Source organism: Lacerta agilis, chromosome 1, assembly GCF_009819535.1.
Source record: "Lacerta agilis isolate rLacAgi1 chromosome 1, rLacAgi1.pri, whole genome shotgun sequence".
In the NCBI taxonomy this organism is placed as follows: domain Eukaryota; kingdom Metazoa; phylum Chordata; class Lepidosauria; order Squamata; family Lacertidae; genus Lacerta; species Lacerta agilis.
The window spans coordinates 82517846-82538040 of NC_046312.1; the positions used below are offsets into that span (position 1 = coordinate 82517846).

At 45.3% G+C, this 20195-nt stretch overlaps 1 protein-coding gene across 8 annotated transcripts in view; it reads left to right on the plus strand.

Moving 5' to 3' along the window:
• Positions 1-20195, plus strand: part of OBSL1 (obscurin like cytoskeletal adaptor 1) — a 62114-nt gene that overhangs the window by 10909 nt on the left and 31010 nt on the right. For 6 of the 8 annotated variants that reach the window (XM_033159859.1, XM_033159849.1, XM_033159830.1 and 3 more), the window contains 11 exons: positions 195-500; positions 1612-1893; positions 3502-3780; positions 4486-4758; positions 6893-7165; positions 8608-8880; positions 10002-10274; positions 13168-13440; positions 17529-17801; positions 18681-18953; positions 19205-19480. In XM_033159859.1, coding sequence (XP_033015750.1) covers positions 195-500; positions 1612-1893; positions 3502-3780; positions 4486-4758; positions 6893-7165; positions 8608-8880; positions 10002-10274; positions 13168-13440; positions 17529-17801; positions 18681-18953; positions 19205-19480 — 3054 coding nt within the window. The remainder of the gene's footprint in view (positions 1-194; positions 501-1611; positions 1894-3501; positions 3781-4485; positions 4759-6892; positions 7166-8607; positions 8881-10001; positions 10275-13167; positions 13441-17528; positions 17802-18680; positions 18954-19204; positions 19481-20195) is intronic. The other 2 variants (XM_033159867.1, XM_033159887.1) reach the window with 2 other exon arrangements.

Genomic DNA, 20195 nt, shown 5'->3' on the forward strand with positions numbered 1-20195 from the left:
TGGGCAAGGGCTGCTTAATATTTTATCTAGGTGTTTGTTCCTCTCCCATTCCCTCAAGCTTCATTCCCATGCTCTGGAATGGGGGAGGGAGAACAAGGGTTAAATAAGCCATGCTGGCCAGAGTTATCCATGCTCTGGATTATGCCCCAGGTTAATAAGATGGAAAATTGATAGAATTGAATAATTTTCTCTAGGTGCCAAGAGGATCCCACCAAGTGCACCCGTGGCAGCAAGGATGTGCATATCACGCAACAATGCTGCCCTCCTAACTTGGTGCCCACCACCTGATGTTCACCGCAGCCCACCAAGTAGTTACATTCTTGAGAGGCAGGCAGTAGGAGAAGCTGAGTGGGTGCCTTGCCTCACCACTGATGTTGCCAGCATGGTTGAAGTTCCAGGCGATGGTGTGCCACAGGAGGCTGACTACCGTTTCCGCGTGTGTTCTGCCAATCAGTATGGATGCAGTGGCCATGTGGAATTCCCAGGCACTGTGCACCTTGGTAAGCCTCTCTGCCCCCTAATAGTGACTGGACACTGTCCCTTATTCAAGCATGGACATTGCAAGGATCTATGACCTTTTATTATTGAACCACTGGGCACTCTCTTCTTCCACTGTCCTTTGCCATTGGCCTCTGCAGCTGTGGAAACACGATAAGTGTTGCCACTTCCTTGCTTTCCTGGGCTGTGATGATCCACCTGCCTGCTAGACTACCCTTACCATTTAAAGGGAAGGAGCACTACTCTGTCCAGCTACCTTCTGCTTACATTTGCTCAGCAGGACACCTACTAACTAGTATCTTTAGCTTCACTATGTTTTTCCTGCAGCCAGCTTTGGAAGCTTGTGTTTTTCTTTTTCTTTCTTTTTTTGGGGGTGGGTGGGAATGCTCATTTCCTTTTTTCTTATTCAATATGGAGATCTGCACAAATACGTAAAAGTGAGAAAGAGGTCTTGTCTGAGACCTGCCTATTCTTTTTTATTTTAAAGCTCAGTGTATGTGCTGTGATTACTATCTCCACCTTAGGCAATTCACAATATACCGGTACTGTGTGGCGATCGTGTGACAGTATCTCCTTCAAACCAGGCATGCTTCCAGCATGTGGCATATCTGTGGAAGTAGATGCATTTTGTCTGGTACTGGGGCCTCCGTAAACGAAATGGCTAGGTTGTGCTCAGGTGAGGAGCAAACTGCAGTAGCGGAATCTGGCAATACAAGCCACCCACTGAAGCATCACTACAGATGTGACAAACCACCCACCATGAGAAATGTGCTAACAAGCTTTCACAACAGTGAATTGTTTTCACTTATGGATTTTTCACAGTGTGCAGAAATCTATATTAAATATATAAAAAATACAAGTTATCATTTTGATGGTGGTGACGTCATATGGATTCTACCCCCCCCCCAAAAAAAACCACCTTCAGATGTGAGCAGCACCAATTCCACAATAACTTTCCACCTGGAAGTACCCATTGACAGTTGAATGCCTCCCATTCCTTTTCTTCCACAATCTGAACTTCCTTCCAATTTGTGTGTGTCAGTTCAGTGTATGTATACACGCATGCATCACCCATTTTGAGCTGACTTCCTTCATCTCTGCCTGCCTTTGTAGTGCCCAGGGCTCGTATACAAAAAGGACTGCAAGATGTGAGGGTTCATGCCGGAGAGGATGCTACTTTTTCAGTGCAGCTTTCAGCCTCTCAGAGCGGTTGCTGGTTCTTCAATGGGAAAAGGCTGGAAGAAGAGGAGGGGGAAGAAGGCCAGCAGTACCAAATCACACACAGCGGGTTGGACCATGCTTTGCGGATCAAAGGAGTGCAGCTAGCAGCCAATGGGTCTGAGGTGCAATTTGAGGCTAATGGCGTGAAGGAATGTGCTGCATTGTGTGTACAAGGTGAGCCTTTGGTTGGATCTAGGTAATGGGCCAGGAATTGGTCAACTGTACCTAAAATGATTACATGCAAGCAACCATCCCATGAAAAGAGCAGTGCTTTGCCCATAACATACAACAGTGTTCAACCTTGCGTCCCCAGATGTTGTTGGACTTACAACTCCCATTATCCCTGACCTTTGGGTAGGCCTGTTTTGGATTATAGTCCAACAAAATCTATGGACCCATGGCAGAAGGACAGAGGTTGGGCCTATGGATTGTTCTGCTGTGACAATAATAGTTTAGATGGAATTTAGATGGAAATAATGACATGGAGGTTAAGGTTTAAAAAACTCTTCCATAAGTGTTGCTGCTCCAGTCAAAACCAGAGCCCCATTTGCAATTATTTTCAAGTAAAACAAAAAAAATATAGCAGGAGATCTGATTATGAATTTCCTGTGCCATATGTGGTCTAGCCCTCCAAGCTGCCAGCTGTTATTCCGATTGGATTCCCTGCAGCTGAAATCTTTCTAGCTGTAACTGATAACAACTGGGAATCTGGATTCTTCAAGGCATTTTCATCGGATCTCTTTGAAACTCCCCTCTGACAGTTTACTCTGAATTGCATTTGTTTATTTTGAGTTTCTGTGATTTGCACCAGTCTTTGCACAAACCAAAGCCAAATTGGCACAATCCAGTTCTGCCGAAACTAGTAGATAAGATGTCCTCCTGCACATGATACATTTCAGCCAATCTGAAATCTCAGTAAAAACCTATGTTGTCTTATGTTGTCTTATGTATGTATGTATTTAATTTCCAAGATCTCTGTGCCCTCCAAGGCACCTCCCCTATATGATTAAAAACATATAGCACAGCTAAAATACATAAATACATGCAGTAATACAACTGAACATAAAATACATCTGTTGCAATTACAAAACAAGTAAAACAATCCAAAAAACAAATCAATCAATCAGTCAATCAATGAGATAAACAGAGGTAGCAAAAGTTTTAAGCAATTAAAATAAATGGGAAGCTTGTCTTCTTGTTTGCCTTGTCTGTACATCTTAATTTTTATTGCCCCTTAAAAATGTTTTTTTCTATACTATAAAGGCTACAATTCATTGTGCATAAATAGATATAAACATACCTGCTGTTGTATAATATATGTATGAGGCATGACATGATTAAAGGATATTTCCATTGCATTTCGGTTATTTACAAGGATTACCCAAGGAAGGCTTTTAATCTGAAACACTGCTACTAAAGCAGAAACTGTCACAATATTCTTCTGAGTAAAGGAGATTATGAACAGTTGGATTAAGCCTATGGATCCATTGCCTTGGCACCAACTGTGTTGAAAGATGGAACAAATCAACACAAGCTTCGTATCTGTCACTCAGAGTTGTGTGAAAATACAGATATCCTGATGATTCTTCCATACCAGCCCTTTCTTGTGGTTATCACCACAAGTTATTACCATAAGGTAGTCACCTCGGTGCTTTTCACATGTGACACTGGACACAGGTTTTCTCTCACAGGTGTACCTGGTGTTTTCAAGGGGCGTCATCTGTTCTGTCTGTGAAGTTAATGTTTCATTTTGAATAGGTTTCACACACTCTGTCTCCCCAGCCCCACAGGTACATATCACCCCAGTGCCTGAGGCCAGGCGACTCCGAACACTCACAGCTGGCATGCCTCTACTCCTGGAGTGTGAAGTCTCTATACCTGACACCCCCATCAACTGGTTTAAAGAAGGGAATCCTGTGGCCTTGGATGATAGTCGCTTTGGTGTCCAAACTGAAGGCCGTATCCACAGGTTGTTGATTTCCTCTGTTTGCTCTTTGGACTCTGGGACATATACATGTGATGCAGGCGATGATGCCATCAGCTTCACTGTGACTGTGGATGGTGAGTGGAGGAAAAAGAAGTTGGCCTAGTTTTGAGGATCAGCTAGTGTAAGTTCTACTGGGGTCACCAATAGAGCCATTGCTGTGGGCAAAAGGGTGTCATTAAGATCTTTCCCTGACACCTGTGAACCCTCTGAGGCCACCCACTCACTGTCACCTTGGCCATGGGGGGTTAGGATAGTTAACTATTCATTCCTTGAAAAGCAAATTACACAGAGCTGAAGGAGGAAATTGGAAGACTGATACTCTTTCCCACTTCCTCTTTCAACTCTATGCGCTTATCAAGGCTCAGATTAATTGTACGGGGTCAGACTTTTACCAAGATCCCTTTGAAAACATAACTGTGTGCATGCACACCTTCTGTCTTTCTGTCTCGGGGCAAGGAGGAGGAATAGTCCAGGGGAGAGGAGGGAAAAGAGACCAGAATGGGTGGCACCCACAACATTTGCTCAACAACCCGAATGTGCCCATGGGCCTAAAAAAAGTTATGCAACCCTTGCTAGCATGAGGTCTTAGAATCAGGTCTAACCTATTAAAATAAAGGGGTCCCTTAAAATAAGGGACACCTGTGAGATTTCTGCCATCCGGTCCCAGAAGGAGTTTGGCCTGCAGGCCAATCTTTTCCACCCCCAATTCAGAAAATGTGCTCCATCCTCTGAATATTCTCCACCTTTTCTGCCATTATAGTCACTCTTTGCTGTTGCAGAACCTCCTGTGAGGGTTGTTCACTCCAATGCTGAAGAGGCCCATACTTACCAGGTCACAGAGCGTGTGGTGCTAACCTGTGAGCTGTCCCACCCCGATGCTCCCGTGCGCTGGTACAAGGATGGGGAGGCAGTGAAAGAAAATGAGAGCTTCTTGCTGGAGAGTGAGGGCCCCCACCACCGTCTGGTCATTCCTGCAGCACAGGTGAAGGATGCAGGGGAATTTGTGTGTGACATCAGTGGAGATTCTGTGCTCTTCAACGTCACTGTTACAGGTCAGTAATTTCCCCCAAATGAAGGGCCACCACAATCTGATCATGCCCTCAGTCCTTGATAGCTTGGTACAAAGAATCAGATAGCTAACAACCTTTTTTCTGGCTCAGATAATGGGGCAAATGACAAGTAGACTTGTGGCACTTAAAAACAATACAGGAATATATATCTGCATTCATAGGTAAAGAAAGGCCTGCTTCATCCAATGCATGGACAATGAAGATGGTGGATATCCATTTTTAATTCTGATTCTGATGAAATACAGTAGGCTCTTGTCTGTCAAATCTCATGACAAAATTAAGTAGCTTGTCTTTAAGTTGCCACATGTTTCAGTTTGGGGTAGGGTTTTAATTTTTTCTCTACAGCAGACTACTTAGCTCCTTTTTCTGAGGAGTAGGAGCATTCTTCTCAGTCATCTGGACTCTGGCACCTAAGTTGCAGAAGATTTTACAACCGTGATGTAGCAGACCAGGAAAAATAGCGCACAGAGGTGTGTCTGGCATTTTCATTATGTAGTTTTCATTGTATGCTGAAGTTGCACCTCATTGTCCTTGTCTGAGAGATAGATATTTTCAGGATACACACCCTATTATTGTGACTGTTGTTTTTTTTAAGCAATTTTTTAATATTGTGTTTTAAAATTGCTTTCTAATTCACCTTATAGTGAAAGGAGGGTAAGAAATATTAATATTAATATTAATAATAATGTAATCTCTTGGGGGCATATTTGTCAGTCCTTCTCATGTCAAATAAATAAGGCCTCTCACCAAGAGAAACACACTAAATAAGTTAAGCCAAGGAAGATGTAGGCTACATTAGTGTGCATGACTAAGGCTGAAAGTGGATCTTTTATTTTGAAAAAAACCTTGAAGTTCCTTTACCAAAATGTTACAAAATAGTGAGCAAGCTTTTTGAGTCCACAAGAAGTCTTAATCAGGCTGAATGTTAAGCAAAGCAGATGGGCTGTGTTATATGAGGGGGGAAATACATTTTTAAAACATATAGTCTGAGAAGGGGCATAGCTGTGGGGTTATCGTGAAGAGCACTCTTGAATTAACCACTCCATCACTGTTTTACAAACCTGAAGTGCTGAGCTTTTCTGAAATTGTCTACTGGTGCTTCATTGTTCCAAACACGCAATTAGATTTTCAGAGGTTATTTCAAACACACCCCTCCCCTTTTGTTTTTTTTCTCAGCTAAATTGCTGTTGTCACCATTCCAGAAAAAGAAAAGAAACCTGTTCAACAGCATTGTTGGCCCAAAGGCTTAGGAATGAAGCTTGAGTGAAGTAGCTGCTGTGAATGACCTAAAGCAGAGGATTTCAACCTTTTTGAGTCCATGACTCCCTTTAACCAACTACATTCTTTCTGCGGCACCCCTGTGGGGCTCAGGAGCCCAGTTATGTCAACATGTTTGCCTGCAGAGCTGGCAGCTTCTCACACTTCTTCAAGCACCCTCCCTCGTTGAGAAAGGGAGACTTGCCCAATGGCTGGGCAGTTTGAGTTTCATGGCAAATTCAGAATCTGTATGTGGGCCATTCTGTGTCCAAACCCTACATGTTAATGACATTTATAATTTCTAAAGTACTTTAACTGTTTGCTAAGTGAGCAAATTCCCATTCCATAACAACCCTGCAAGATTGGTCACTGTTATCTCTGTTGTGTGTAGATGGGAAAACTGAAGTTGACAAACAGTGGCTTGCTCAAGGCCAAACAAAAAGTCTTCGGCAAAGGTGACGTTTGAAATCCAAGTCTTCCAAATGAAAATTCATCTTTCTGTCTTATAAACCAGCTGATCTCTTAGTAATGGGAGATATGATGGCATGAGCTTCTGTCACTGAAAGCAGGCCTCCTTCCTTTCTTCCAAGGTGATATGCATAGTTCTCTCCATTTTATCCTCGCAGCAACCTTGCGAGGTAGGTGAGACAGAGAGGCAGTGACAGGTCTCCCACGTCCCACTGTAACACTTTGACCACTGCACCACCTTTCCCCCTAACACTGGTTCTTGTTTCCATAAAGCTCACAGTTTTTTGAGTCCGTTTCCAATTCTAGAGTGGGGGTGCAACAGGCTCTGGGTCAGTAATAGACTTTTCATGGTGTGGTTCTCCTTCCTCCTCCTCCTCCTCCTCCTCCCCAGACCCTCCTGTAAGGATCCTGCACTCCAGTGCTGAGGAGACCCATGCCTACCAAATCTCAGAACGTGTAGTGCTGGCCTGCCAGCTGTCCCGCCCTGATGCTCCCGTGCGCTGGTACAAGGATGGGGAAGAGGTGGAAGAAAGTGAGCACCTCCTGCTGGAGAGTGAGGGTCCACACCACCGCCTTGTCATTACATCTGCACAAATCCATGATACAGGGGAGTTTGTATGTGATGCAGGTGGTGACTCTGCCTTCTTCAACATCACCATCACAGGTGAGAGCTGTCCCCTGCCCTTCCCCACTTTTTATATATGTACATTATTTATTTCCTTTATATCTTGCCTTCTTGACAGCCAAGGGGTACTTGCTCAGGGAGGGAGAAGTGGTTATCATTTGAGGGAGACCCTGTCTCCCCCAGCACTGTTCCTTGAAGGTGCCCTGTGCAGCTGCTTTCCACCTCTGACATAGGAGGGCAAAAGGAGCCCCTCAGAAAGACTTGCAACATCCTGTGCAATCCTCCCCATGCTTTGTACCTCTGACATTGTGGGTGGAAAGGAGGGTTGCAGGAGGACCGCAGAGGGCTTTGCAAGCCTCCCCATGCTTCCCCTTTGCACCTCTGACATCAGTATACCTGAAGTAGCGTCTCCACCTCCGTCGTTCTGCCTGGACACTGAGGTCCAGCTCCGAAGGTCTTCTGGAAGTTCCCTCACTGCCAGGGCCGGTGCGTCCATTTAGGCGAACTAGGTAATTGCGTAGGGCGCCAAAATGGAGGGGGCGCTGGCCAGGCTTGGGCGGGACGGGCTAGCAGCAGCTTCTCCACTTTAGCGGAGAGGTGCTGCTTGCCCCCTACACCACCACCCTGGCTCCCGCTAAAGCAGGCTTTGGCGGGGGGCGTGGTGGGCGAGCAGCAGTTTCTCGCTACAGCGGAGAAACTGCTGCTTGCCTCTCCACCCCCCCGGCTCCCACTAAAGCAAGCTTTGGCGGGTGGCGGGATGGGCAAGCAGCAGCTCTCCGCTACAGCGGAGAAACTGCTGCTTGCCTCTCCACCCCCCACCTCCCGCTAAAGCAGGCTTTGGTGGGGGGGCGGGGGCGCCAGAAGGTGGTTCGCCTAGGGCGCAAGAAGCCCTAGCACCGGTCCTGCTCACTGTGAGAAGTGAGGTTACAGGGAACCAGGCAGAGGGCCTTCTCGGTAGTGGTGCCCGCCCTGTGGAACGCCTTCCCATCAGATGTCAAAGAAATAAACAACTATTTGACTTTTAGAAGACATTTGAAGGCAGCCCTGTTTAGGGAAGCTTTTAATACTGGATGAATAATTGTATTTTAATATTCTGCTGGAAGCCACCCAGAGGGGAAACCCAACCAGATGGGTGGGGTATAAATAAATTATTATTATTATTATTATTATTATTATTATTATTATTATTATTATTATTAGAGATTCTCACATAAGCTTGCCTATCTGGCTAGTGGCTGCTCTCCAGAGTTTATTGCTGGCCTCTTCTTCAGCTCTACCTGGCACTTTCTGCATGCAAAGCATGTGCTTTACCACAGAGCAAAGGCCCTTCCCTAGAATCATAGAATCACAGAATCATAGAGTTGGAAGGTACCCCTTAGGGTCATCTAGTCCATCCCCCACCAATGCTGGAATCTCAACTGAAGCATCCAACCACTGCATATAAACCTCCAAGGAAGATGACACTTCTTTTTTTGTCACAGAGCCACCTGTGCACGTTGTGCACTCCAATGCGGAAGAAGATCATACCTATCAGATCTTGGAATGCGTGACATTGTCCTGTGAGTTGTCCCGTCCTGATGCCCCTGTGCTCTGGTACAAAAATGGGGAAGAGGTGGAAGAGAGTGAGGGGCTTCGGCTAGAGAGTGAAGGATCCCACCACCGGCTGGTCATCGCCTCAGCTTGTGTGCAGGACACAGGAGAGTTTGTGTGTGATGCAGGTGGCGATTCCGTTTTCTTCAGTATTACTGTTACAGGTCAGTGTGAGATTTGTTATTTTCCCCCAGACATGCATTTTAAGGCCAATAATGGTCAGCAAATCTTTACGCTAGAGAGCCTTTCACTTCTAAAACTCAAGACAATGCAGCCTTTTTGTAATTTTTCATAGCCATGTTTGAGTTGGCTAAGTAGAGTTAAATGATACCAAAAGAGGATTCAGTCTGTCCCCTTTATTTGTTATTAGTGTTTGTGTCTGAGCATGTAGTTGAGAACTTCTTATTTATCTCTCTCCTTTGTAAGCATTGGTTATTTCTCCTGAACCTCTCTTCTCTGTGACTGTTCCATGACACTTTCCTGCCCTATACTCGAAACAAAATAGGAAACAAAATAGGAAATTCTTTCCAGTAGCACCTTAGAGACCATCTGAGTTTGTTCTTGGTATGAGCTTTCGTGTGCATGCACACTTCTTCAGATGCATGCACACGAAAGCTCATACCAAGAACAAACTCAGTTGGTCTCTAAGGTGCTACTGGAAAGAATTTCCTATTTTGTTTCCTATTTTGTTTCGACTATGGCAGACCAACACGGCTACCCACCTGTAACTGCCCTATACTGAAATTTGTTGAAGGTCTTTGCTGAATAGCTTTAATGCAAGCAATTCAGCCACTTCAGATTCAGAACTCTTGAGTGAATATACAGTATCTTGTCAACTAGGGAGACTTCACTTTGTTAATTATCAGTTCTCTCCAGTGCCCCAAAACTTGGTGGATTTTGCTACAGCAGACAAACATGGCTTCTTCTCCAAAACACTTTGTTGACAATTTCTCACTTTAAAGGCAATCTAGATTATATGTCCAGTATAAATTACAGAATTGGCAAAGGGTTTGATGAGAACACGAGTTCTGTCAAATAATCCTGGGAACTGTAGCTCTGAGAGGTAAACTACAGTTTCCATTATTCTTTTGATGAAGCAGTGTGTGTTAAATGTATGGCGTGTGTACACAGCCTTGGTGTCCAGCAATATATGAAGGGCCCAGAGTCTCCCAGCCCTATTTTATATAGTTCTTTTCTAATTTCCAAGATTTTGGTGTGGTGTTGGTGGAGGGGGCATGTTTCTTTCTACTGATCCCCATCTATAGAATGTCTCTTCTTGCCACAGAACCTCCTGTGAGGGCTCTTCGCTCCAATGCTGAGGAGGCCCATACGTACAAGGTTGCAGAGCATGTGGTGCTGGACTGTGAACTGTCCCGCCCTGATGCTTCCGTGTGCTGGTACAAGGATGGGGAAGAGGTGGAAGAAAGTGATTGCCTCCTGCTGGAGAGCGATGGACCCCATCGACGGCTGGTCATTCCTTCAGTGCAGATGAAGGACGCAGGGGAGTTTGTGTGCGATGCAGGCAGTGATTCTGTTTTCTTCAACATCACAGTTACCGGTAAGAGAACTAATCAATTTGTCTTCATAGAGAGACATCCCCTCCCATACCCATGTCCTTTGCTCTTCTCTGTGCTGCAGTCCATGATGCTTCAAAGGCCTCATTGGTGTACTTTGGTCAGAACCAACAGGGAGAAGAGCATAACTGCCATGCTGCATGAATTGTACTGACCCAGCTTGTTTTGTGCTGTGTTTATGAATAATCATCAGACAGATGCCTGAAGGAAGTTCATGTTCACTGTTGATAGTATCTGGTGGTTAGAGGTCTACTGACTCCAAATAAACACAGGAGTTGCACTTTGGGCTGTTCTGATTAGTAAGCCACTCTATCCTCCATTTGTTATTCAATCCTTTTGCAAAACTTTTGTTGGTTGTCGTCACAACATCCTGTGTCAATCAGTATCATAAGCTGATTATACCTTGTGCAAAGAGGTTCTTTCTTTTGTTTGTCTGAAACCTCCCACTTCTTATCCATTTCAGTGGATTAGTTTACAGTATACATCTTGAGTGGGAGTGAATAATATTTTCCTATTCACTCTTTTTCATGCCATTAGTGAATTCTGTTCATTGGTCTTTCTTCTTTTTAAGCTAAAAAAATAAATAAAATCGAACTACTTCATGTACAAGAAAGATACTTGATCTCCTGAACTCTTTTAGTTGCCTTTTTCTGCCATCATTTGCTCTGTTACTTCCAGAGGAGTGTTAGTCTATTGCAGCAAAAACAACAAAGAATCTTGTGACACCTTAAAAACTAACAAAAGTTATGGCACAAGTGTTTGTGAGCTACAGTCCGCTTCATCAGATTCATGAAGTGTAATCCTCAGGTGCAGATGTATGTATGTAGATACGTAGAGTCTCACACAGAGAGATTGTAAGAGGGGGATTTATAAGCAGTGAGGTCAGAGACAGATGAAATGGAAAAAGTACAGATAATGACAATTAGAGCTGAAATATATGCAAAATAAGCACAGTGACCCTTTACAAAGCAGTGATAGGTGATAATCAGGTTGACAGTGCTGAGTTAATTAACATCTGAAGTGGGAAGGGAAACAATTGAATAGAATTGATGGCCTTGATGAATTGTAATTCAGCAGTTTCAGGCTGGAGCCTCTCTTTGTAATTCATTCCTTCAAGTATGGCAATATTAAGATCAGTGCCAAATGTCAAGGGCAAATGGAGCTAAGCTTGGAGCTCTGAATTCAGACTGAGTCAATTTGAGAAAAAGGTCAGACCTATAGGCTTTATGGGGAGCTCTGAAGATCCTGGGAGCTGCCTTCCAATAACCTAAGTGAGGAGCAGTGTGTGTCTGTTGTGAATTGCCACTTATGTTCAACCTGTAAATTTGCAAATATTTATAAATTCCAGTAAGCTTCCAGTGACCTTAGAAAGGAAACAGAGCTTCAGCCAGTCCTCATTCACTGCACCCCTGAACCCTCTCAATCCAGGCATGCATAACTGTTGTTATAAATGTGGGTTCATCACAGGTTTATATAAGGAAGTTGTGTTATTTGCTACTTTATTTTCAGGCACTTTCTCAAAAATTCCTAGCACGGCATTTGCCTTTCAAAAAACAAAAATGTGGCAGCACGCTGAGATGACATTTTCAATAAGCTTTCCCTGTCTCTTTTGCATGCACTCTGCCCCCACACGTATGCTTCCCATGACACATTGGTTTCTCCTGCCCCCTTCACTTTGCTGTCTGGTTCCTGATCCACTGCTTTTCACTTTGAGTAGAAAAAAGGCAACCTGCCAAGCATCCTCCCCCAACCAGTGGTGTAGTGGTCTGAGGTTTGGGGGGGGAGGGGAGTGCTGGTGGTGGATGGATTTGAAGAAGTTCACTCTGCTTGTCATGTGATACTTTGAGTTCCAAGCACCCACTGAAGCAGGCAGATAGTCGCAGGTCAGCACTTTACTGTTCAGGGGCTATCTGGCTATGAGGCAGGCAGTAGCTGACAAGTGAGACACAATGATTTCTCCCACTGGTGAAGACAACCCATAGCATTTATACCTAATGCCAATCAGGTTGAGCTTATAACTTGTAATTGCTGCCTCCCATGTTGTTTTTGCTGGGCTGCCCAGATTACAAGACCACCACTCTCAGATTCACTGGTGTGATCCAAAGCAAAACAATACATTTGGCACCAGCTTGGTTGCAGGAGTTGCCGGAAGGAGGCATACAAGACACCATCCAACCACCTTAGGGACTCCTGTCTGGATTTCTATAGGGTTTACTCCTTAGCCTTTTCTTCTCCCAAAGATGTCCTGCAAGGCAGCAGGCACAGATTGTTCCTCAGAATTTACTCCTGAAACCTTTCTGAATGAGTATAGCTGTGAGGCAGTGGAGGTTTAGGATCAGAGTTTTCTTTCTCCTAGATGGGCTACCTTCCCAGGTTGTTGACCCCACTACCATTACTGCAGCGGGGTTCCCCTGCAGGGTCTCCAGTCTCCTAGAGCCACCCAATCAGCATGAGGGGGGGGCTTTTTAGCCACTTTTGATCCAACGTGAAGCATTTAGGAACACTGAAACCACAAGGTGCTTCAGTTTCAGTAGAATGGTGTGCTGTTAGCCTGAAAAAAGATATTGAAGCACTCCAAATCATTTTCCATGTATGTATGCAGAAAATAGTAAATCTAACTAAAATGAAGATTTGCATTGATCATAATTATTATTGTTGTATAATTATAAGATTATTGTCTAGTCTTAGAAAGTTGCATACCCTTAGCAGGGGCATAGCTGTGAAGGTGTGTGGCTGTGACACATAACTGTGAAGGGGCCTTGCACTTCTGATTTTGCTACTACACTACTGGCCCCAACAGTCTCCAAATCTGCTTCTAATTCCTGAAACTTCTTGTGCTCTCTCTCTCTCTCACACACACACACACATGCCCTGTAGAGCCACCTGTGAAGATTCTGCACTCCAACGCAGACGCGTCCCATTCTTACCAGGCCTCCGAACGTGTGGTGCTGTCCTGTGTGCTGTCCTGCTCCAGTGCCCCTGTCCGCTGGTACAAGGATGGGGAGGAAGTGGAAGAGGGAGAGCACTTGCTGCTGGAGAACGAAGGGCCCGTCCGACGCCTTGTCCTTGCTTCAGCCCAGGTGCAAGATTCAGGCGAGTTTGTGTGCGACACTGGAACTGACTCTGCCTTCTTTGTGGTTACAGTTGCAGGTTAGTAAATGTACAGTGGCACCTTCCTTAGGATTATTCCCCTGACCACTCTAATACACGGCATATCTTTCCTCAGAGTCCCACTTTGAAGCCCATTGCTAAGCTTCTGTCAGAGTAGACAATACTGAGCTAGATTAGGGGTGGGAAACTGGATTTAGACAACAGGCCAGATTCTGATGTCCCCACACCCTCCATGGGACACTTTGGCAGGTGTCTAGCCCCATCCGCCTGCCAATCACCTGATGTCAGCATGCCATCAGGTGAAATATTTCGCTTTGCACACCATCTTGAATTCACTGTTGGAGCTAATCCCTGCAGGCTGGCATTCGGCACTGAATTTAAATTCATCATCAGCAAATGTTGCAGCAGGGACTGGCTCTGCTTGAGAATTTAGAAGGCACCAAAGGGAAGCCCCACTAGCAGTGGAACAACTGGGAGCTGGCTTTAAGGCTCCTAGTTGTTCCTTAGCAGCCTCAGTTTTACCCACGGATGTCAGCTGTGAGAGAGAGGGTGTGGCTGGGGGAAAATAAGGACTCCTGCCAGGCCAGGCCTAATTTGGCTGGCAGGCTGAAGGTTCCCTAAGCTGAGCTACACCAACAAGTTGTGTGACCTGTTATAAGATAGCTTCCTATGTTCCAAGGGCATGGGCACGTAAGCTCAAATTCCAGGGATCAGATTTGCATTTAGTTTCTATAATCTATATTGCACTTCACTGCTGAGCCATATATGGCAGAGATAATGCCAGTTTGAGCTTTTCCTGTGCTACATCCAGAAAAAAATTCTAAGCCTTATATTGAGCCAGACAACCTGCCCATCTAGCTCAGTGTTGCCTACACTGACTGGCAGCAGCTGTCCAGGGTTTGACACGTTTTTCCTCAAGCCCTACCTGGACACACTGGCGATTGAACCTAGGATGTGAAACATATGCTCCACCACAGAGCTATATGGGTTCAGTGGTTAGAGCAGAAGCTGGTGAATGAAGCCAGCTAGAGCTACACCCAGTGGGTGGTTTTGAAAGTGGAAGTTAATAGACCTGGATTCAGATTTCTATTAATTGATTTATGTATTGGAAAGGGTGGGGAGGAGACAGAAGTCAACTCTTGTCCTCCCATGGGCCACTCCTGAGCCTTAGAGGCAAGCAGAGATATTTAAATGATATTTACTAAGAAGTTTAAATGAAAGTACAATACGTAATTGAATATATATTGAAAGAGGAATAGATGTTGATGAGAAAATGAAATTAAGAAACACTGAAAATAGTGAAAAGCAATACAGTTTGTATATATTGTCTTTCCTACCATATCTGAGTGGGCTCAGAGAGAGTTACAAGATACCCACAGAAATGAACAGAAATGTCTCTCCTAGATCCCAATCCAACACTTGGTTTTGCTGCACAACACGGATCCTGCGCCATGCTGCACATTTGCATCATATGTGAGTGTCTGGCTTTAGTTAGGCGGGGCTGTGCCAGCCATAACTTTTCCCAATGCCAAACCATGGTGCTGAGCCCTATGAGCCCTACTGCAGCTTCTGTGCTCAAGCTAGTCCCTTCCCAACTCTAGAGCCAGGGGCTGCAGTAGCTGTGAAGATCCTGTCATGGCTTTGTGGACCAAAGGTACTGGTATATGTCTGTGGGGTAGCTTCTCCCGCTTAAGCCCTGGATCTTTGTGGAGGTGTGTTTTGGCTTTAGGGCAGGGCAAGCTTTTTCCAGCCTAAAGGGCCACACTCCTATCTAAGCAACCTACAAGGTGCCACATGCCAGTAGTGGGCAGGCCCAGAAGGAAAAGTGGGCAGAGCAGCGAATACAAAATTCACCTTTGTGCAGTAGGCTGGTTTCTGCACACATTCACAGAACTCTCTTTGTCCTCCATCCAGAGAAGCAAGAGGCATTATCAGAATTCTCAAGGTTGCAGTCCCAGCCAGGGAAAAACACTTGAGAAGGATGCAGAGCAGGGCCAGTGAAGGGTGTGGTGGCCTGGGAAGAGGCTGCGTAGCTGGGGACAACCCTGAGAGGCAGATAGACCAGAGAGCAACCATTGGCTCTTGGACTTGAGGTCGGGAACCTCACCCCTGGCGGAGAGGATGGCCGCAGCAAGCCACTCTCCAGCTTTGACTGCATCATGACCCAATGGGTGGAGTTTTCTCACTATCTTAAAAAGGCCACCACCACCACCACGCTCCTACAGTCTTGTGTGAGAGAACAAAGTTCTCATTGCAGCTTTGGGGATCCAGTGGGGATCCATGCAACTAAATGTGCTGTCATATGGCACAAAGCGGGAGGTGAGGTGGGAAGGGAGCATATGGCAGGCTAGCCTTTATCTTCCATTTTCACCCTAAATCCTGGCTCCAGAGGCTGAGGACTGTTCTCCCTTATCAGCGTTTGCTGGCATCATGAAAGCAACATGGCATTCACCCCCTTGTGATTTCTGCAGGTTTGGGTAGAGGCAGGGTTTCCCCCCCTCCCGTCCCTACCTCAACAAACCAAGATTTTGCTCCATCCCTCCTGACTCATCACAAACCCTCACACTCCTATCCTCTTCTTCTGCTAGTTTTGCTGCCCAGCAAACCTGCCCACTAGCTGCCTACTAGAGCAGTGGTTTTCACACTTGAAATTTTTGCATGTCTGTATTTATTCAAGATACTGGGCCAGATTCAACTAAATTGTTGTGTTAGCAGAAGCCAATGGAAGGGCTCCTATTAGTGCAATAGGATTTTCCTCCATCACCCCCCCCCCCCGTGCTCCCCCCACTCCTTTCTCATGTGTTCCCTTTCTCCCCAGATCTACTCAGCAGGGTCAGGAGATCCCCTAGAATAGCATGAGAGGGGAAGAGAGGGGAGATAGTTCCGCTCGGCAGGCGGAAGTGCTTCCACTGACAGTAGTGTTTACCCAACAACTTTATGGACCCCTGTGGGAATCCATCCTCCTCCAAATCTGTTGGATGAGGCTAGCCATGCACTGGAAACATTAACAGGGCTACAGTGGCCCACTGATTGATGATGTCCTTTTCTCTCCCGCCCACCTAATGGTCTCTGCAATTTTTCAGTTTCCAACATTATTATATACGCACATACACCCACATATATTTTATGTAATGAATATATGCAGTAAACAACCAATAGCTATAATAAACAATAAAAGCAAAATCTAAAATAATGATCAAAGCAAATTCTTTCCCAATGGGCGATCAAGTCAGAGAAGAGAATTACGGCTCACCTAAAAGTTACTATCGCTGGTTGTAAATTGAATTACCTTCTGCATACCCCTCTGAATATCAATTCTTCATTCAATACCGATTCAATTACATATTGTGCTTTCATTTTAACTTCTCAGTAAAGTTAATTTAAACTTCTTCGGTTGTCTGTCAGATTCACGGGCACTCCAATAAGCTCCTCATCAGGGAACTGGAGTTCAGCTCTGGATCTTTTCCAAGGCACAATTCAGAGAAAAGTCTTGGTTCAACATTACAAATTGCTGTAACTTGAGACACATCCCACTCAACTGCACCTCTGTTATAAGTTGAGTCTGTTGAAACAGGGGAAGAGAAAAAGACAAGAGTAACATAGAGAGTTCACTTCCTGCTCCCTGTTTGAAAGCCACTATTTGAGAAGCAGAACTATGATGGGGGAAGATGCTTGCTCACACATGAGTTCGGAATAATATCCTGTTTGTCTGCCATTGGTTGCCTTACAAATGGTTATATGCAGTTGAAAACGGGAAGTGCCAATTAAAGTGCCAGGGAGCTGGGACCCCATGGAAGGCTTTCTGTTTCACCTGCGCTCATAACCAGGGCTCTGTTTTGAACTCTAGGAAGCAGAAAAATGATGTGCCTCTGAGCATGTGCAAAGTGTCTCCCCACACCCACATCTCTGAGCAATGACCAGGCCCTTTCATTTGGCATTGCAGGTCAGAGGATATGACATTTAGTTATTCTTGAGCCCACCTCTCCTTTCAGAAACAGAGCCCTTCCTATAAATTAAAGGGGCAACTGAGATAGGATATTTTGTTCCATAGCACAGATTCCCTATAGGTCAATTTGAGATCATGTGTCCTCCTTCATGCTCCACCCATTCACAATGTCTCTCTTCAGCTCCCAAGGTGCACATCGCTCCAGTGTCAGAGGCCCAATGTCTCCAGACAATCCTGACGGGGATGCCTCTCCTCCTGGAGTGTGAAGTCTCTGCCTCTGATGCCACTGTCCAGTGGTTCAAGGATGGAAATCCTGTGGACCATGACATCTTCACGGTGCAATCAGAGGGCTGCATTAGGAGGCTGTTGGTTCATTCGGCCTGCCCCTTGGATTCTGGGACATATACATGTGACACAGCTGATGACACTGTGGACTTCACTGTGATGGTGGATGGTGAGTTGAGTCAAAGAAATGTCAAAGGAGTGCATGAGGCAAGCCCTAAACCAGTAGTCTTCAGCGTTTCCAAACCTGAGATGCATTTTTAACTCAGATGGACCCATTTATCCCTCCCCCTGTTTCACCATCTAGTTGTATGGTGGTGCAACATACCTTATGTTAGGTCATGACCTCTTTTAGGGTCCCAACCCACTAGCTGAAAATCAGAAATGTTATTAGACCTAAAGTGCTGTTCCTGGCTGAAAAAACTCAGGAGCTGGTGACAACTTCTCAGAACAGCTGCTCAATCTCTCTCTTTATTGCCCTTTTAGGACCTGAACCAAGTTTATCTACTTGAGGCCACCCATACCTCTGTCTTTCTTCATGAACTCATAATTTCATTGCCATTTTTGTGTAATTTATAGGTGCCATACCTGATTGTTAATAACCTCAGCCGCACCAGTCTCCTCTAAAGCAGCAGGCATGCTGCAAGCACCAAGATCCCTGCTTCCCACCTGTACCTCATCCAAGAGGTCCCTTTCACTACCTCCTGCTCCAGTGGAATGCACAGCACTGAGCCTCCTGTTCCATTGCTCCCCCAACAACTCACATAAGAAATGATGCCCTCACTCTCTATTCCATGCTTTTGTGACATTTCTGTGCTATGGTGGTATTATGATGGAGATCCAGTGTGGTATAGTGGCTAAGACCTGGTACAACAAGGTTCAAATCTCCAATCAACCATGATTCTCCCTGGGTGATCTTGGGCCAACCATCGTCTCTCAGCCTAAACAACCTCACAAAGTTGATATGAGGATAAGACGGAGGGGAGGGACCACCTTGGAGAAAAGGTGGGATATGAATGCAATAATAAATAAATAAATTTCTCCCCTGCAGAGCTGCCTGTCCGAGTTCTGCATTCCAATGCAGACGCAGCCCATGCCTATCGGGTCTCAGAGCGTGTAGTGCTGGATTGTGAGTTGTCCTGCTCTGATGCCATTGTGTGCTGGTACAAGGACGGAGAGGAGGTGGAAGAAAAGGATGGCCTCCTGTTGGAGAGTGAAGGGCCTCATCGCCGTCTGGTTATTATTGCGGCTCAGGTTCAGGACACAGGGGAGTTTGCATGTGGCACTGGGGGCGACACTGTCTTCTTCAATGTCACTGTCACAGGTAATCAAGACTCCAGAGTTCAGTCCTAGTGATCTTGTGCCCCAATTCACCCTTCCTCTTTGACTTAGGTATGGATTTCTGTCTCTTACTACTAACCAAGATGTTCGTTCTTCGCTAATTAGAGGAAGCCAGATTTGAGATTTCTGGTTCCTATCCTTTCTGTTCTATCTCAGAGCTTCCTAGAATGAAGTGGCTCTAAGTCATCTCACACAGGGGATGAAGCCTCATATATTCCTACATTTGTCTTGCAGAGCCACCTGTGCAGATTTTGCACCCAGTGGAGCGTTCACTAGAGAAGCATATACAGGCATTTGAGTGCCTGGAGCTGAGCTGCAAGGTGTCCATTCCAAATGCCCCTGTGCGCTGGTTCAAGGACGGCCTAGAAGTGGATGAGACAAACAACTTGTTGCTTCAAATGGAAGGTGCTGAGCGTCGCCTAGTTGTCCTGCAGGCAAGTGCTGAAGATGCTGGCGAATACATCTGCGAGACCAAGGATGAGTCTGTCTCCTTTGATGTCAGAGTTTCAGGTGAGCACTCTGATCTTGAACCTGCAGTTCTGAGAAGAAGAAGGAGAAAAAGCACGCAAAACCCTAACCCAGTTTCAACTTTAAACCAGTGCAAAACTTAAATTCTAAGAACACCAGTCCCAACACAGCCCAGAATGAATTCCAACTGGCTAATCTGTAAATGAAGCCTCTCCTGGGATGGGGAACCTGTGGCCTCTGACATTGGCCATGCTGGTAGAGTCCCAACAGCAGGTGAAGGGTCACTTGTTCTTCGCCCCGGTCTAGTCCCAGCCATAAATCTGTGTTTATATATTAGTGTATAGATTTGGGCACAGAATTATTATTAAAGCACTCGCGATGTATATGATACCCATAAAATCTCTGGAAACGGAATTAATGCCAGGGACAAATGGAATAGTACAAGAGACACAGAGTTGCCATTACGCTGTGTCTCTTTATACTCTTTTCTTGTAAGGTGATCCAAAGAAAGTGTCATTGTGCTGTGGGTCTTCCACCCCCTTCAGACAATGTCCAGCCTTCACACACATATATGCCCTTTTAAACTTCTGTCATGTTTCTCACCTTTTTTTCCAAACTACAAAGCCCTAAACACTGTACCTTTTACTTTATAGATAAACTTATTGTGTTCTTGCAGGCAAACCCTGAGAGAGCTCAAATAATCAATACAAAGGAAGGATTGTCATTCCGTGCATGCATGTTACGTGTTCACCGTGAG